Source organism: Tasmannia lanceolata, unplaced genomic scaffold, assembly GCF_043159265.1.
Source record: "Tasmannia lanceolata isolate RefF3 unplaced genomic scaffold, GAP_Taslan_0.1 ptg000005l, whole genome shotgun sequence".
In the NCBI taxonomy this organism is placed as follows: domain Eukaryota; kingdom Viridiplantae; phylum Streptophyta; class Magnoliopsida; order Canellales; family Winteraceae; genus Tasmannia; species Tasmannia lanceolata.
The window spans coordinates 15,480,367-15,500,000 of NW_027518682.1; the positions used below are offsets into that span (position 1 = coordinate 15,480,367).

General features: G+C 39.3%; 1 protein-coding gene and 1 pseudogene across 2 annotated transcripts; one reads left to right on the forward strand and one right to left on the reverse strand.

The window, feature by feature from the left end:
* The first annotated feature begins 1,541 nt into the window (after positions 1–1,541).
* Positions 1,542–1,904, forward strand: LOC143876382 (uncharacterized). The gene has a single exon (XM_077378090.1). It carries the CDS (start codon positions 1,542–1,544, stop codon positions 1,902–1,904), a length of 363 nt encoding a protein of 120 aa, XP_077234205.1.
* A 13,921-nt stretch (positions 1,905–15,825) lies between these two features.
* On the reverse strand, positions 15,826–19,433 carry LOC143876383 (mediator of RNA polymerase II transcription subunit 27-like; annotated as a pseudogene). The gene is made up of 6 exons (XR_013250376.1): positions 19,346–19,433; positions 19,055–19,220; positions 16,940–17,404; positions 16,369–16,428; positions 16,190–16,258; positions 15,826–16,108 (listed from the first exon to the last, which is right to left on the reverse strand). The product of XR_013250376.1 is annotated as a mediator of RNA polymerase II transcription subunit 27-like (transcript).
* Positions 19,434–19,634: the final 201 nt, after the last annotated feature.

The window sequence follows — 19,634 nt, forward strand, 5'->3', positions numbered from 1 at the left end:
ATTTATCATCTCCCTTTCTTTTCACTAGTGTTTTTAGGTTCTTTTATGATCTCTACTCCCCCCAGTCAATTCTCTTCCTCTCCTTATCAGGTACTCTCGCACAATTGGGTTTATGAATATTCATGGAATACTTTTTCATTCTTGCCATACATGGCCTATGAGGTACCTGTTGGGGGTAAAATCGGCACTAACCGTTGATGAGGACACGTGGCGCTTCCGACTAATTAGGAACCGACTTACTGATTGTAGAAGGAAATATTACAAGTTGTTATCCTCTCCTTATAAAATAGCATCGTTCCCAAATGGGAAACCATCCTTCAAAGAGGAATTATAATGTAAGGCGGTGACTTTCCATCTAGGGGAAACCTCTATTAGCAACAACTTACCTATTCCGGGATATATGATATCTACAAAAAATAGATATAAATTTATCTCCCGAGGAACAACTTATCTCCCGAGGAAGTCGACCAATTAGGCAAGACTCCTAAAACAGTAAGTTTCTTATCATTGTGGACTCCATTCTCTATAAAAAGAAACCCTCACACTCAAAGCGGTTATTCATACTCATTGGTAACACTTCTGAGTCTCATCTCTTTCCTTTAGTTTTCCTGTGATACCGATTTCTGACTTGAGTGTTGAAGTGGCCGTCCGGAGCCACAACTCCGAGCCCGTTAACACACTTTCTGTGAGTACAGGTGGCATGCAGGACCCTGTCTATCACCGCTAGATCGTACCAAGCAGATTTAGGCATCATCAGATTGGCGCCATCTGTGGGACCATGACAAATTCGAGATCAAAAGCCTCGAAATCCGTCACTGTCAACCCACAGGACGAAGGAGTAATTACCAGAAGTGAAACACAAGCTACGATCCCCAGAAATTCTATTCCTGAGGAAGTTCCCACCAAAGACGACATAGCTCCAGTCACCATGACAATGTTCAACCAACTGGCAACACAAGTTGGAAGTGTTTTTGTTGCCCTTCAGGAGATATTGAAACGCTCAACGGCTCCCCACTAATCACAAACGTGGGGAATTCACTTTAGAGGAAGAACAAGACGAGTCACCCGAAGGAAGCAATCCTCGCAACAGAAGGCCGGCGAATAATCGACCCTCGGGCCTAGGCCTCAATCACCAGTCTGGGGCCGAATCATGGAGACGGGGAGGCGAACAACGGACGTGCACTGGAACTGACCTTCAGACTTACCCCGGGTCCAGAATAATAATATTCCCCAAAGAGCTAATAGCGCGGGAAATACGGATCAAGGGCAAGTTAACCCGCAACAAAATCCATTAGACGGAGTTAATGCCCCTGACTCAGATCTTTTTCGCCGAACTTCAACGACAAGTCAAGGAGATACAGTGCCACATCAGAAAACCTTATGAACCAGATCTCCTGGCTGAATGAGAAAATAAGATATAATCGCCCTTCATAGAGACCATCACACAGGCTCAATTGCTACCAAATTTTGACATACTAAGGCTAGATCTCTATGATGGTACGACGTATCCGTTGGAATACTTACAAGCATACCAAAGAGCAATGGAATTTAAGGGTGCCAACGATGCGATTATGTGTCTCGCATTCTCTTCTTATTTGAAAAGGGGGGCAAACCGTTGGTATGGTCGCCTCAAACCAAACTCCATATCCTCATTCCGAGAGCTTAGTCAGGAATTCGTTACGTATTTTGCCAATAGCCAACCACAGAGAAAACCCGCCGATGCACTCCTAGCTCTTCGGCAAGGAAATGATGAAACCTTACGATCTTTTGTAGGACGATTTAGGGCTGAATTATCTCAAATCAAAGATCCCAATCATGAGATGGTGAGAGCAGCTATGAAATCCGCCATCCATGATAGAGATTTTAAAGTAGCCCTCAACATCCCAGAGATCTCGAGGAACTAATGGTGGTAGCAGACAAATATGTTAACAACGACGAATCTTTCGCCATGGAGAGAGAAATAAAACTTCCTAAAGCTCCGGAGAAGCAGAAAGAGAAAACTGGTCCGGCAGTGGTCGGAATAAACCCCTTCGGTCTGATAACCGACCGTCACAACCCAACAACCGACCTCCCTCGTAGCAATTTGAAAGATACAACTATACCCCGCTGAACACCTCTGTTTCAAATATTCTCTATGAAATTCGAGGTAAGGAGGATCTTCAATGGCCAAAAAAGATGAAAAGCACCGGTCGGAAGCGTAACACCAACAAGTATTGCCATTATCATGTTGATCATGGTCATACCACCGACGAGTGCCACCATCTTAAAGTGGAAATTGAGAGGTTGGCTGGACTCGGCCGTATTAATAAGTACCTTCAAGGTCCTCGACCGACCCTCAAATCGGAAGTACAAGGGTCGACTGGTCCGTCTAACCTGGGAAATCAGAATCCCTCCACCTCTGGAACTGAGCAGGTAAGGACACCCTCTAAAGCAAGACAATCCTCAGCTACAAGGTCGGATCCTCCTCTTAGAATAGCAGGAAATATCGACGTAATCACAAGAGGGTTAGCTTCTGGAGGACCGACCCTATCAAGGCAAAAAGCATACGTGGCCTAGGTTCATGCGGTGGAAGCCCCAACAAAGAAACCTCGTTCCGAATCCTCAGACGATGAGGAACCAATAGTCTTCACCGAACAAGACCATGGGACAATTCAACGTCACCATGACGATGCAGTTGTAGTATGTCTCATCATTGCCAATTTCAATGTCAGATACTGATAGACACAGGAAGTTCTTTCAAACATCCTTCATTACGACGTTCAAGGAAATGCATCTCGGATTAGACAGACTTACACCCGTCCCGTGGGTTATTTATGGGTTTTCCGGCGGCTCAATCGGTATCGAAGGGCGGATAGATCTCCCCGTGACCTTCGGCACTGAGCCTTGCCAGAAAACTATCATGTAGACTTTTTTTGTTGTAAAGGTCCCTTCTATGTACAACGCCATAATTGGACGCCCCGCACTTAATGAGCTTGAGGCAGTTGTCTCCACTCCCCACCTTAAAATTAAATTTCCTACGAAGGCAGGAGTTAGAGAGGTGAAAGGAGACCAGGAAAAAGCCAGAAACTGCTATGCCGAGTATATCAGGGTAGCAAAAAAAAGCCAAAGTATCACTCCATATCGGCAGTACCGACCCTCGATTGGATCACCGAATGACTCGGGGAGAGTCTGTAGAGGAACCAGACTTAGAAGCCCTCTTCGAGGGAGATTCGGTACGGATGGTTCAAATTGGATCACTCCTTACAGGTAAGTCCCGAACCAACTTGGTCAATTTTTTAAGGACTAATGCGGACATTTTTGCTTCGTCTGCTTTAGACATGCCAGGAATATCGACAGATGTAGCCGTCCATCGACTCAGCATCGACCCCTCCTTCCGGTTGATAAAACAAAAGAAACAAAATTTCGCCCCTGAACGCCAAAAGGCCATAAAGGAGGAGGTCGATAAGCTCCTACAGGTAGGGTTCATTCGGGAGGTACACTACCCGGAGTGACTAGCAAACGTGGTGATGGTAAAAAATGCGAGTGGGAACTGGGACGTGGCGAATATGTGTAGATTTCACCAACCTAAATCGTGCTTGCCCAAAGGATCATTATCCCCTTCCCCGAATTGACATGTTAATAGATGCCACATCCAGTCACCAGATGCTGAGCTTCATGGATGCTTTTTCTGGATACAACCAGATACCCGACATTCCCAAAACATCTTTTATCACATAGCAAGGGTTGTTCTGTTGCAAAGTGATGACATTCGGCCTTAAAAATGCGAGAGCAACGTATCGACAGTTGGTGAATAAAATCTTCGCTTCTCAGATTGGTCACAATATGGAAGTATATGTCGACGGCATGCTTGTTAAAAGCCTAAAAGCTTCTAGCGACATTACCGTCCTCCAAGAAGCTTTCTCCGTGTTACGGAAATATCAGATTGGACTAACCGTTGATGAGCGACACGTGGCGCTTCCGACTAATTAGGAACCGACTTATTGATTGTAGAAGGAAGGATTACAAGTTGTTATCCTCTCCTTATAAATAGCATCGTTCCCAAACGGGAAACAGTCCCTCAAAGAGGAATTATAATGTAAGGCGGTGACTTTCCATCTAGGGAAACCTCTATTAGCAACAACTCACCTGTTCAGGAATATATGATATCTATCAAAAATAGATATAAACTTATCTCCTGGGAAAGTCGACCAATTAGGCAAGACTCCTAAAACAGTAAGTTTCTTATCATTATGGACTCTATTCTCTATAAAGAGAGACCCTCACACTCAAAGCGGATATTCATACTCACTAGTAACACTTCTGAGTCGCATCTCTTTCTTTTAGTTTTCCTGTGATACCAATTTCTTACTCGAGTGTCAAAGTCGCCGTCCGGAGCCACAACTTCCGGCCCGCTAAAGCACTTTTTGTGAGTGTAGGTTGCTTGCAGGACCCTCTCTATCACCGCTAGATCATAACAAGCAGATTTCGGCATCATCAGTACCCACCCTTTAGGACTAAGTTTTTCATTTAATTGCTCTGTTTGGTTGCAAAAAGTAGGGAAGACGGCTGAGCATTTCTAGGGATATGAAATACCAAATGTTGTTTGGTTGTCGTTTTTTAGCTAAAATCCCATTGGACTTCTAGACATGGAAGAGACATAATTATTAGCTTTTGGCTTAGGTGGCGCCTATATGGCGGGATTGTCCCCTCCTCTACTTTGCCAATGCCAAACCTTGTTTTTGGTAAAATTTAGAGGGGAGAAGAGTAGAATATGAAATGCCATGTGTAATTATTACTTTTTTCTCTCTTTCTCTCTCTTCTTTCTCTCTCTTCTACTATTTATTTTGTTAACGACACCCCTCCATTCTCCCACATGCTTTGACATCTAACCAAACACACTACCAAAATTCCCCAAAATTCCCTCTAATCTTCTCAGACAAGTCTACACATATCCCGCCCTTGTCACCTCCTTGTTGACTACTACTTCCACTAAAATCTCATCTAACCAAAGAGAGAACATAGAAAATATAGGTTTTGAAGAGCATGGTCAAAAGGTTAAAAATTAAAATAATGTTTATTTTTTCTCTGTTTTTTTACGCAATTTAAAGCTGTGCAGGGATTTGGATTTAGATCCTTAAATACGATTAGCTAGCGAGGCAGGCAGATTCATCATCACGTCCAAAGGGCTAAGCCCAAATAGGCCTTTGAGTAGAGATAACGATGGTGAGGTGGCAAAGTGAGCTGTAGAAGGTCATTTATTTTTCCTTTGCCTAAAAATAGCAAAAGGAGGAGATTTCCAAGTAAAGTAAGGTTGGGTTCTTCAAGTTACATGACTGACTCTTTTCAATCATGACTAACAGTAGGATAGGATAACCCAACAGATATACGATCTGAGAAAGAAAGAGAGATTAAAGATGCTCTCTGCAAAATCCGGCTAATTTAAGACGAATGGGTTTTCTTCAAAGGCATGATAGTTGCTTGTTTGACTGAGTTTGATAGATAAGACGCTTGAAATGGCCACAAAACTAAATACCCATATGTGAAAATTGAAGGTGGCAGAGAAAAATACAGGTGTAGGGTTCTGTTTCTTCTGTCCTCACAAGCTCTGTGTTTGTGAGAACAGAGAGAAATAGAAGGAAAGACAGAGATTTTGTTGTCATGGTGATGGTAGAGAATCTCAAAGCATTTACAGGAAGGAAATCAGATTCTCTTGACGTTTGACAGGCGTGATAGAGTCTTTGAGGCCCCGTATAATCGAAATCAATTTCTATTTCTATCCAAGGCTTTATTAAGTCGACCCGTTTTTCTGTTCTTGCTTTCGAAACCCGTTTTTAGATTCACGTGAGATGGTTGACACGTGTGCTGAAGAGGGGAGAGAAGAGTGAAAAGAAAACGCTAACGATTTTTACATCCAATGGTCGTTATCTTGCTACTCTCCCGAGGACTTAAATTTACTGTAGATACGGGTAAATTTCAGGAAAACAAAAAAAACAGAGAGAGAAAAGGATTTTGATATCCGCACTCTGAGAAGTGTCGATAGCAACTCGAAAGTGTATGCGGATGCTAAAAGCTACTGAAATTTGAGAAATGCTAAATGGAAGAGGTTACCCTTACAAAAATCAGTGGCAACTGGCAAGGGTGCCACCATTGGATCCACATCATCAAAGTGTATTTATAATAGCATTGGAAAGTGTGAAGCGCCCTTTAGTTTAGCATTTGTTCGATAATAATAATATATATATATATATATATATATATATATATGAGGAAAAGGATTGTACGCTCGAGCGTACCAAGTTTATGGTACGCTCGAGTGCCAAATCACATGGGTCCCACATTTTTTGTGGTGATCCAAAGCATTCATTTGCAAGGCCCTATCATAGATAGGGTGTGTACCAAAAATCAGCTCCATTGAATCATCCTAACCCCTCCAAAAGTGGAGGGCAAAAATGGGCAGATTTGTGGACAGACAATGTCTGTCCATTTTGACCTCCACAAATGGATGGATTAGGATGATCCTATGGAGCTGATTTTTGGTACACAACCCATCTATGTAAGGGCCTTTCAAATGAATGCTTTGGATCATCCTAACAAAGTGGGCCCACATGTGATTGGGCACTCGAGCGTACCATAAGCTTGGTACACTCGAGCGTACAATCCTTTTCCTCTATATATATATATATATATATATATATATATATGGAGATGATATTCTCACTCCCCCTGCATACGCATGTGCTCCCTTGTAATGTGATCTGACCTGAAAAGTGGGAAACTTTAATGCCTTTTGACGTCAAAATCGCGTTATAAGGGGGCGCATGCGTAATGAAAGGGGGGCGAAGATATCATCGCCAGTTGTCATTCATTAATTTTCATGGAATTTTTTATTTGAAATTTTTTTTCATCAATTTTTAATGAAAAAAATTGTTAGTATTAGAAGATTGTTTCTATAAAAATTAAATTTTCGGAAATTAGTAAATACATCTTTGAAAATGAAAAATTCTCCAAAATTCTCCATGAAAAATTTTCATGGATTTTTTTCGATGGAATATTATTTCCCATTAAATTTTAACTACACTTCATGCATAGCATGCGTAGATGATTGACTGGGGAATAGAGACATACTATGTTAGCGTCATCAGAGGAAATAAAATATATGTGAATAATGATTTAAAAGATAACAGTTTAGAAAAGATATAGAAAGAGTGGGTGTGCCATTCATGCAATTTCAAACTAATTAATTTAAATATGTTCTGGAAAGGCACTGATCATGACCTCATGACATGCACCCATCTGATTATTGGACTCGAAATTGCGTTTGATTTTAAGTCTACCAATCAGTTTGGAACATAAATCAACTCTCAAAATCCAAAACAAGCGGGTCCTCACAGCTGACATAATTTGTCATTGGTGGGTCCCAGACATAATTGATGAGGTAATTGGGCTTTTGCTATCAATAGAATTTCTCTTAGAAATTCTTAAATTATATGCAAAATAATCATGAAATTTTGAAATTGGTTATTCTTCAATCTTGAAAAATATCTTCCCAGTATTGGTTTATATTCAATCAATGACTAAGAGCAACCTTTTCACATACCCATTGATAGTCCAACTTGACATGCTTGGTCCTCGCGTGGGAACTTAGGTCCATCTTCATATAGAGTGGCCTAATGCCAATTTAGGAAGGGAGATTCTGATATCTCAAATTAAACCATGATCCCAGCTTACCTACGCAAAAAGGATAAAAAGAAGGATAAGGTTACTTTGGATTGTCGAATAAGATGCAAGAATTGGTATCCTATTCGGATTTCAGCATTTAGTTAAAAAAACGAAGAGAATCAAGGAGCAGGAATGAGATCAGGTGGAAATTGTTTTGACCCGGATAGAGCTCACGCTTAAAAGCTAGCCGTTAAGGGGAGGGTGCCCAAACCCTTATAAGCCCATCCACATCCATTCATATATCCGATGTGGGATCTTCGCTTTTGCGTGGAACCCCAACAATCTCCCCCGCCACACAGAAGCAATGTGGACAATCTCGCCCACCTAAGGGGGAGCAACGTGGGAACTACGAGATCTTTTCCCGAGGAATTTTTCTGTCCTCATAGGCATACTGGGGTTGTCGAGATCTTCCCCGAGGGATCGTTCCATTCTCGGAGGCTAAACCAGGGTTACCATGCTCCGGCTCTGATACCGCTTGTTGGGACCCGGGTAGAACTCACCCTTAGAAAAGCTAACCGTTAACCGTCATTATAAGCCCATCTACATCAAATCATCTATCCGATGTAGTATTCCCATTCCACCTTGGTTGGAATGAAATTCTAATTGATTTTTTTCAAATTAAATTTTTTATTTTAAAATTTGCGTTGCCTTTTCATGAAAAAGGAAAAGGATCGATTTCTGATAGTACATCTATTACGTTGCAAGGAAAAAGAAACCGAATAGATCGGAATAGAATATTTGAGGAGTACTCTGCCTTCTGAGTCTCCGGCAAGTCATCCGCCGGGTCCTGACACACATCCGACGAACGTCATGAAAATCCTCTGACAGACACACTAGCGTCACAAATACGCAACACTTGGAGGTACGCTTAGCAGAAAGATTTTAAATACAACTGAGTTCCCTCTTTCTATGAGTAAGAGAAATACGAAAATACAACTGAGTTCCTGTTTTTCTCTTTCTATGAGTAAGAGAAATACGAAAATACAACTGAGTTCATTTTACAGTTTTCTACTGAGCTTTTAAAGGCTGTTAGCTATTAAGTACCGATCAAATATGTTTATTGGAACTAGGAGTATCAGAATAAAAAATAAAAGATGCAGAGTCTCCGTAGCGGACCATAATATCCTTTCAAATGACAATTATTTCTAGGGAAATGTTATCAGCACTACTGTATTTTGATAAGGGCACTCTTCACTTTATTAAAAGTACGGTATTGACCGCACCATAGGATGATCTAAACCGTCCATTAGATAGGCCACAGCCTAAATAGGTTGTGCCCCAAAGATCATTTCCATAGGTTGATCCTAACCCTCCAATCTGAATGTTAGAGGGTTGATCCTAACCCCCCGTTGGGGCACAACCTATTTAGACTGTGGCCCATCTAATGGACGGTTTGGATCATTCTATGGTGCGGTCCATACCGTACTTTTAATAAAGTAAGGAGTGCCATCATCAAAATACAGTAGTGCTGATAATATTTCCCTTATTTTTATATTTATTATACTGTACTTATGGTTGGTGTACCTCATACTGAGCTCCCCATGCAGAAAAAATAAGTACTCTGATTAATAATGAAAGATACATAAGGTTGGTGTACCTCTTACTTCTTTATGTATTGAACAGAACTATGGAGAGAGAGAGAGAGAGAGAGAGAGAGAGAGAGAGAGAGAGAGGGGGAGAACTAATGTGATCCAACCTTTTCTTTCAACCACCTTCAGAGAACTTCCACATATTCATCATTTTTATTTAGATAGCTCATTATTTCTCATTATATTGCTATTTTGGAAACTATAGGGATGTTGGAGTTGTCAGGGTACAAAGTACAAACAAACAACCAGAGTGAAAGCTTCAGAAAATAAGCCACCGGCCACGACATGAAAAAAGGCCCACCTAAACCCAATAGAATTAAAGCCATAACAGAGTGAGCCCCAGGATATGTTCGATATGGAGTGGGGGATAATGTTACAATCCGAGTGGTGTGTGGACGGTGGACCTAGCATGATACTTTCCATCAAACCCGAGGCTTTTAGGGTATTAGTTAAGTTCCTAATGGAGAGAATAATAAAAACGTAAAACACCCACGTCCTTGTATCAAAAAGCATTTACCATGTTTTTCGAGAAAGGAAAGAAGAAGTACAGTTTTAACAAGGAATCAGCTTTTCTTTTTCTCTTCAATAGATGTCATCATGCATGGGGCAGCCATTGCTGACTTAAATGAGGTACTATCATCATGAAAAGTCCGGCCATAACCCAAACCCACATCCCAAATAATAACAAATATAGGGTTACGAAAGCAAATGCTCTAATAAAGAAATCCAACACGATACACAAAATAAGGTCGGCTGTCCTCTTTACCATGCACCCAAAAGTAGGTCAAGCTACAAACCCTAACCGTTGATTTTTTTTAATGCCATTGATGTCACATCATTGAAAATTCTTAATGGATGGTAAGTTATAGGTAGATTTTCATTTTTTATTTAGTTAACTAGATTATCATCATCGATTGGGGCCTTGGATTTCTAGTATACAGTTGGGCTTCTTTACATTAGACGCTAGAATCTCATCTTCTCACACAAATCACTTTCTTAGTCTTTATCATATCCCAATAATGTTCTCTAAACTTCACTTAAACGTAATGATTTTGGACCATAGACTTCGACCCAGTTGCTGCCTTTAAAACATCTTTATCAGTATGGTTGCTTTATGTTTCCCACCTGATTTGACATCTATTAAAAGATGAAACAAAATCATAATCAGCAAAACCACGACACCACGTATTCTAATTGCTTTTTTTGTTGCAACTGGCTGTTGGCTTTCTCAAAAGTCTGAGTTCGAAAAATAAACTAATGATCTTTCATTGGATGTGATTTTAGATGTGGCATATTGAACGAACAAAAGCAACAAAGGTGCATGCATTTGGATGTATTTTTAATTAGGATGATGAACATGATTCTTGAATTGGAGAGATAATGTAGTAAACCACTAGCACGGCCAAACCATTCTCGTTTAAAAAAGAATAATCCATTTAAGAAGGCTACCGGCCGTTTGGATACGCAGATTTTAGAATCTAGGTTTTCAGTTTGAAAACAGTGTAAAAGAGGGTTCATGATCAAGCTGTTGTATGCTGTCTTGACCATGGTATTAAATTTCAACCGGATTTCGTTGAGGACCGAAACGAAAAGGTTCCGAAACCGAAATTCATTCGAATTTTTAGAAACTTCATGGAAATTTATACTAAAATAACAATTTTTTATTATGCTAACAAATTTCAAACGAAATCACCAAAATTTCAATAATTTCGATCGAACTTTCGTCCTAAAATTCTAGGATTTAAATCTGGGATTTCGTCGGCCAACACCAAATTTTGCCTGAAATTTCGGTTTCGGATAAATCCGAAATTTTAGTCGAAACCAAAATTTAAAACCATGGTCTTGATAATGTTTCTTGGATTTTAAGTGAGAAATTCAGGTTTTAAAAATCTCTCATGCATCTTGAGATTTCTAAAACCTAGAAATATGGGAGGATCTGTTACTCTCTTGCCGAAGGAAAGAAGGGCGAGAAGGAAAAATGAGTAAAAAAGGACAGCTAGTCTGCTTCTTCTTTTGTCTCTTAGCTACAATTTTAAAGAAATTCCATATTCTAAAACCCACGTATCCAGACGGGCCCCTACATGTTGGATTCTAAAAACTGGATTCATTCTAGAAAGCAGGGGTTAAAAAATAATGGCAAATGATGATGAGAATGATATTGGGTCGGATGGTGTGTAGCTTAAGTATCCGTATTACTAACAACACCAGTACACCTAATTTATTTCTCCTCCAAAAAGAATGGCATAAATGTTTTACTCCCCTTGCCATTGCATCACAACCACCCGCTTCACGGTGTTCATGTAGGATGCTTGTTTGAGTTTCTTCAAACTACCCAATCAAATAACAAGAGAATATATAAAAAAATGTTGACACATGAATAGATATTGATAGGCCCGTCCTGTTAGATTGAATTAATTCTGGTGAGGATTGCATTGTTTTTCTTTTATTAGCTTTAGACATTGAGAGGGTTTTGGGAGTCATTAGTCATGTTTTAATTTAAGTGAGTAGTTCCAATGGGCCATCATTAATGGGAGTCTCATTTGAGAAAGGCCCAGGTCATCCTTTGGTGGAAATCAACAAAAGGCTAGACAGATGCCTATTTGAGGGACTGCTACTGTTTGCTCGTACAGTGGCAATAACTTCTAATGAGTCATGGAAAATCTAGTTACACTCGTCTAAAGTGTTTCCGGTGCAATGAAAGTCATATTTCCGCTTATGAATTTTGAGAAGAGACTATAATTTTATTGAAGTGAGGGAGATTCCCAAAAAATGAGCATTTGATGAGGATTATGAAGAAGAAACCAACAAGTAAACTGGTTTACTTTCTGATGATGACAACCCAAGGCCTGGAAGAGGAGGACTAGTTGCATTCAAACAACTTTCGTTCACGTGTTCAACATCGTAGAAAGGTGTGTGATGTGATTCTAGATGGTGACGAAGTCATCACCAATCATATAACAAAGAGAATCTAGAAAAAAAGTATAGTTGACACATGAATAGAGAGTGATGGGGACCGTCATTATAGATTGAATTAATTATTGTGAGAATTGCATTGTTTTTCTTTTATTAGCATTAGGCATTTTGAGGGTTTTAGGATTCATTAGTCATTAAGTGAGTTCCAATGGGCCATCATTAAGTGAGTTTTAGGAGTAAAAAATTGGAGGACAAGATCGCTGTAGGAAAGGCCATTGAAGGCAAGGAGTTGAAGCCTACGGATCCCTCTGCCATCGTGTTGGATGAAGAAGTTTTTGGTTTTAAGACTAAGTATCTGTTGAAGGAACTGTGAAAGTGTACAGCTTGAGGGAGAGTTTGCTTGAACTTGTTGAAGAGAATTTTTTTGAGAAGTGCTACTAGCAGTTGTTTTCAAGATCTTCGATGGAAGATCGTAAAGTTATTTTAGACTTTTTATCAGGGGTATCTAAAACCCCTGAAAAAAGATGAAGAAAGACCTTCTAGGAAGGTGGCAGATAGGGCTGCAAACGAGCCGAGCTTGGGGGTGTTCGGGCTTTGCTCGTTTAGTTTTTATGAAGGCTCGTGTTCGGTTCGGCTTATGAAATATTCGAGAAAGCTCGGCTCGGCTCAAGAATAATAAAAACAAACATTTGTGGGATTTGAACCCAGGCCCTCTAAATCCAAAGCCTTAACCATTCGGCCAACCTTTCATTTCTAATAAATAGCCCACATTCTTTTATTTTATCATTAAAAAACAAACATAATCTGAGCTTTAAAGCTCGACTCAGCTCGGCTTTATGAACCAAGCCTAAAAAGCTCACGAGCTTTTCCAAGCCGAACTATACAAAGTTCAACTTCGGCTCGTTTATTTTACGAGCTTAATTTTTGGGCTCGGGTTTGGCTCGTTTATTAATCGAACGAGCCTGAGCCGAGCTTTTAACAAGCCGAACCTAAACATGTTTGCGAGCGGCTCGGTTCATTTGCAGCTCTAGTGGCAGAAACAATTTTCTTTTGGTCTGGAAGGGTGGACATATAGGGATAAAGCATATGGAGACTGAGTATTGGTTTTTTCCTGCTTTCTTTTTTGTTTTCCTAGGCTTCAAGATTACCTCCCGGGTCCTCATACGTTGTAGTATATTGGGAACTCCTGGACCCTCTCTCATGTAAACCTCATATAATTTTTAATATATTTCTTGTCATTTTTTTTTATTTTTTATTTTTAAATGGACCCTCTTTAATGTCAGTCAGTCATTTCAGAAAGGCAAAGGTCATCATACTTGATGTTCAACAAAAGGCTACAAGATACCTCTTAGACTAACTGCTAGTATTTGCCCGTACGAAAGATACAACTTGTAATGAGTCATGGAGAATCTAGTAAAAAATGGGATTTGATGGGAAGGAAAAATGACAAAAACATCACTACTGTAAAGTGTTCTCGGTGCGATTAAAGTGATATTTCCACTTATGAATTTTCATGAGAGCCAAGAATTTGATTGAAACAAGGAAATTACAAAAAAAGAGAGACTTTGATGAGGATTATCAGAAGAAACCAGCACACGCAAACTGGTTTAGTTTCTGATGATGACAACCCAAGCCTGGAAGAGGAAGACTAGTTGTGTTCAAATATCTTTCGTCCGCGTGTTCACCATCGTAGAAAGGTGTGTGAAGTGATTCTAGATGGTGACAAAGTCATCTCCCACGACAGACACTCCTTATATAATATTCTCTTCGCTTCTTGACATTTCATGGGAGTCTCAAGTTATTTAAAATAAAAAAAGTATCCTGTTGGGGGCTCCACTAGAAGCAAAGAGACCCCACATGGGTAAAATGAAAATGGTGTGGTGGGCTAATAAGGGAATGGGCAACCCGCCCCCCCCCCCCGGCTATAGCTTTTAAGGGTGAGTTCTACATAGGTCCCAACAAGTGGTATCAGAGCCGGGACGGGCTAAATCCAGTGTGCACCTCCGAGGACGGAAAAGTCCTTCGGAGAAGATCTCAATAACCTCAGTGTGCCTCCGAGGATGGTGAAATTCCATCGGAGAAAATCTCGTAATTCCCACATTGCCATTGCGTGGCGGGGCGAGATTGCCCATACTGCTTCTGGTGGAGGGGGAGATTGTTGGGGGTTCCACACAAAAGCAAGAAGATCCCGCGTAGGTAAAGTGAAAAAGATGTGGTGGGCTTATAAGGGAATGGGCGCCATCCCGTTAACGGCTAGCTTTTAAGGGTGAGTTCTACCCAGGTCCCAATATAACCGCTAATAAAAATTCATAACTGAGAGAAAGCTAAAACTACATCACTCACTTTTTTATGTTTTTTCTTCTCCACGACCCAAAAGGAAAAACTTGTAACTACTCATTGATCTCTAGAGTACATCAAACTCAGAAAAAAAATACAACCCCAAAAATCCTTAAAACCCAAGTTTTATCCTACAAAGTTATAGAATTAATCTTCACCCTCAAACCAACTTAAATAATAAAGCATAATTTCTATTATAAAGCAACCCAAAATAAAAATAGAAATTATGTTACATGATGTCCAAGAAACCCAAAAAACGAACTGCTAAAACTATAGAACTTCTAAAATTAGATTCCCTACTAAATAAGAACACCATTAACATTTTTTTCATTTGGTCCACCAAAGCCTAAATAAAATTTACCCAAAATTAAATAAAAATACTAAACATATCTATAAATCAAGCCTGCCTATTTTGTGGCTAATGGAGCTCCATACGGATTACGGAATGCTGTTGAAGTTATTAGTTTTTGTTTCCTTTTTGACCTACACTCGGATTCCATTCTTGAATCATCTTTTCTTAATTATGAGTGTGTATATGATCTTTGCTTGCATCACATATGGATGTAAGTACCATTAAAAAATATCACATATGGATGTACAAATTCAATTAAAATCAACAAACATTTGAAGCATCAGTAGAATCAAGTACAAGAACAAGCTTTAGAGGTCCTTCAATTTCAAACTTCCAACATGTAATACATGCAACTTTTCATGGAAAAGAAAAAAGCAAAGCAGATTATCTACAAAAGCAATTTCTCTACACCTAGAAGCAAATTTGTCAATTTATTAGGTTAGCCAATATATTTAGTACGCAACTTCGTGAAAAAGAAAAAGAACAGCAATTTCTCAACACCAGGAAGTAAATTTGTCAATTTATTAGGTTAGCCAATATATTTTCAGTCGAAAAACCAAAAATGGTCACTTGCGAGCATACCTGACCCACATAAGTTAATGTCAGGCATTGGAATACACCATACACCTAGGATTCATCAGAAAAACATCCAATATGATATGCAGTGGTGACTTCTAAACTTCGAAGTTTTGGAGCCAATGCTTCTTGGATCAGTGAAATTCTAGTTGTAGAAAATTGCCGATAGGGGAGATGAACAGGAGGCAAGAGCAAAGCTGAAGGCTTATCCATCATCAGAAGTCGTCCACAGTTGCTGCACCACAACAATATTGCAAGTTTAAAACTCAAAAGCATATAAAGAAATAAATACAACGAAAAAGTCATTCTTACTACCTGCAAACCTTCATAAATAGAGTCTGGTAGCTGCAGATCCAATGCTACGAAAACAACATAAATAGCACGTCAAAGTTGAATCAACAGGTGGGTATACATGAAAAATAGAGATCATATACGTGCGGAATGGAGCAAATAAAAGAGAACCGGAAAACAGCAAAGATAGCTTGGCCTTACAGAACAGCCGATAAATCACATGCCACTCACTTTACATGGGAGAGGCTGCAAAAGAAAAGAACTAGGGATTCCTTTGTTGTGCAGCCCATGCGTTTTCTTTAGTTCCCCTGCACATCATGCTCTTGCCTCTCTTTTTTCTTTCACTTTTTTTTCTGAGAGAGAGAGAGAGAGAGAGATTACCAAAAGAAGGTCTAATGACGCATCAGCTTTGGCACCCAAAAAGCGAGATTACCAAAAGAAGGTCTAATGACGCATCAGCTTTGGCACCCAAAAAGCACTGCAATGCCTTGCCAGCATGTTCCTGCAATTCAATGAAGAAAAACACCACAGTATGTAAGTGAAAACCAAGTAGATATACATAGCTAGCTGAACTGCGATTAGGTAAAGTATGTGGGCTGTGTAAGGCCTTACCGTGATGTGCCTAAATACATGATGGACAGAAAAGCCTCTCTAGTGTATATAGCTGCCTCCCTATAATAGAATATTCATAGGTTAGAGGCTCCGACTAGGATTTCTATAATCAATACAATAAGTGAACAACAAAACTTAAATTGAAATGTCGACAATATGAAAACGCAATAGTAATCAAGTAAAAATACAAGGTGAAAACATAGTATCATTTAACACAGCAAACAACAGAGTTGTCTATGAAATCATTATGTACTTGTTTAAGAGAGGCTATAGATATCCAACCTACAGATTTTTTTTTTTAATGGTAAAGATATCCAACCTACAGATGCGTTGTCTTTTGATAGCTTTTACTGCCTAACTATGATTCTATGAACATAGTCAGTGTAAATAAACCATAAAATTGAAATTAATAAATCAAGCAGTGAATAGACCAAGATAGCATTTGGAGAATCACTTCAGCTTCTTGCAGAACTATGGAACATAAAGCTATGAATGCTTGGAAAGAAAAATATCTTAACCGACAGTATCAAGTTCAAACAATCATTCATAGGAAAACCAGTGCCAAGATTACCTCATTGGGAGAGAAAAATGCCACGGCATCGGGGTTTATAGAACCGGCTGGATGCAATGATACTATAGCTCTGAAAACTAAGGCACCAACAACTCAATAACAGCAACCTCATCTGCAGCCACAGCACCAACGGATCCTCTTAACTTACTAGAAGCATGAAGGTTCTGTTCCTTGGACGGGTCAATGAGAATCTCATTTGCTGACAATGATGAAGCCCTTTTCAGCCAATCTAAGCGTTGGTAAGTGAAAATTCTCATGCCAGGTGCTTGTTTTTCCAAAAGGATTAGAACATCAGATAAAGTTCTGCCTTCCCTAAGGTCATCTGAATGACTCGTTCCTGATGTTCGGGAAAAACAATGTTTCTTAAAAGCTCCAACATCTCCACCACTAGTTTGGCCAAGATGATTTTCTTCAAGGTGGGGACAAAACCGCCTCTCCTGGTCTGTAAATGCCTTGAGGGCTAGTCTGAAATATTCAGGAGTAATAATAATAAATGGACATTGAACATTTTATTCCAGTCTTGTTCACTGCCTCTGTTGCACTTTTTAGTTTTATAAGCCAAGCTAATTTTAAAAATAAAGAAATGGATACATAGCCCTGTTTGGATTGCAGGAAAAACATTTCTTGTGGTAATATTTTTCCTAGGAAAAATTTTCATTTCCAGAATTATGGCTGATTTAGAGTGACATCATAGTAAATTGAAGGTCCCTGTAAATAAAACTTGAGCTGCAGTGGTTCAAGTTACTTTGTTCATGTCTAATCAAACAATGGAAAATCAAGAAATTCTGCAAAAATATTCTTCTCTAAACTTTTCCAGCAAATTCCTGCAAACCAAACAGAGCATAAAGGAAAAGTTTCAAAGTTACTATGGAAAAACAATGAAGAAAATTGAGCTATTAAACACGAAAAAAAAAAGATATGTACCTGAAACTTTGCAAACAACCAGAATATCCTCCCAGTTCCAATCACTTAGTCATAAAGATCTTTTCCATCCACTAGAAAATATGTAGCTCTTTGAAATTATAGTTCTCGTTTTTTGACTAATCTTGGGAATTAGTTCGCAATATTCATAATAACTGGTGAGCAAGGGCTTAGCTGGTGAAGCTTACTGCAAGTTATGATCTAATATGGTCACAACCATATCCAAATTGCACATTGTTGCCCACAACGAACTCAAATTGGTTCTTTATTTCAACGCCTGGGAAAGGTTTCTAGCAAGATTTTAGGGACCTTTCTCAACTCTTTGAGAAAAAAAAACGCTTTGATCGTCTAACTTACAAATCAATGCACCAAACCATCTGTTTCGGACCTTTTTGTTTCGGATGAAAATGCTTAATCTTTGTGCTCTTTTTCCAGCTCATATGGTTTTAACTTTCAAGTGCCTAAATAAGAGTTGATCTAGTTTTGGGTGTGTTGTTTGGCTTTATCATAAATATGCTAGACGAGTTTTTATTTTTTTAGTTTTTTTTTTCAATTTTTCCTTAAAAATGTTAAAAGCTACTTAGACTTGGTTTGTTAACTTTGTGTAGGGCTAGATCAAATGCATGTATGTGTTAGATCATACAAATTCATCAAAAAAATTTGTTATTTATATTTTCCCCTTGTGTTTTAGATCTAACAAATTCATCAAACATTTTTTGTTATTTGATGAACATGACCTTGGATAGGAGAGAATGGAAGAAAATGATCCATGTAGACAAACCCAACTAGTGTCTGGATTAGACTTAGTCAATTTGAGCCGGGTAGATTCTTCACCTTCTTGATGAAAATTTTCTAAAGGATTCATTTAGCCGACCCCAACTAGTTTGGGACAAAGGCTGAGTTGAGTTGAGTATTGTCCCCTCTTTTGCCTTTCTTTTGGGCGATTTGCTTATTTCATCTCTAAAAATAAATTGTTAGCATTCCACCTAGTAGGCAATTCAGACTTTCTGCCAAAGAATTTGCCGAACTCTTGCTTCAGGTGGAGCTTAAGACTGGTAGATATCATATCATTTGAGACAAGGACATAAAGAAGAAGCACCAGGTGGAGAACTCTCCAGATGATAAACAAACTTGCGTAACTTTGTCAATTGGGCAGCTTTTTGCTGTCATTGTATAAAAGATGTTTAAATGTACCTAGTTCTGTCAACGGCAGATGCACCAGCCTGCTCAGCAAGTTGACGCTTCCAAGCATATGCGACAACAGCACCATCTGGACAAACAAGGGGTATGCGCAAACCCCAAGAGTAGCCCCGTGACTGAAAAGATCCATTTAAAACTCCAGAAACTTCCAGTTGCCTTCCTAAGATGAAAAGAAACCAAATGTTTAATAATACTTAGCTGAGATGAAGAATTAAGGGTCTATTTATAATGAAGACTGTATTGCTTTAATATACAACAATAGAAGATCCCGTTCCTTGCAATAACCAGACGCTAAGGCCAAAAGACAAATTGATGAACTTACAGTTCGGTTTCTGGAGAAGATTTCAACACAGAGCAGACGAAACTCTTCCATATTCCAGTAGTTCCTTTGCACGAACCAGTGAGGACAGGTTCTTGGCTACTACTTCTTGCTGGGATTTCTCAAATTGGATGCGCTAAACCTCAATGAGGAGACACTAAAGCAATAAACTGACGAAAATCCTTGATTCACAAGGTTAGAATGAAAAGTGAATGGAGGTTAAGAGCTGAACAAATCAGCCAGCAAACCTCTATC

Excerpts from the sequence above, each read along its gene's own strand:
- LOC143876382 (XM_077378090.1), top strand. The coding sequence starts at position 1,542 with ATGGAATTTAAGGGTGCCAACGATGCGATTATGTGTCTCGCATTCTCT.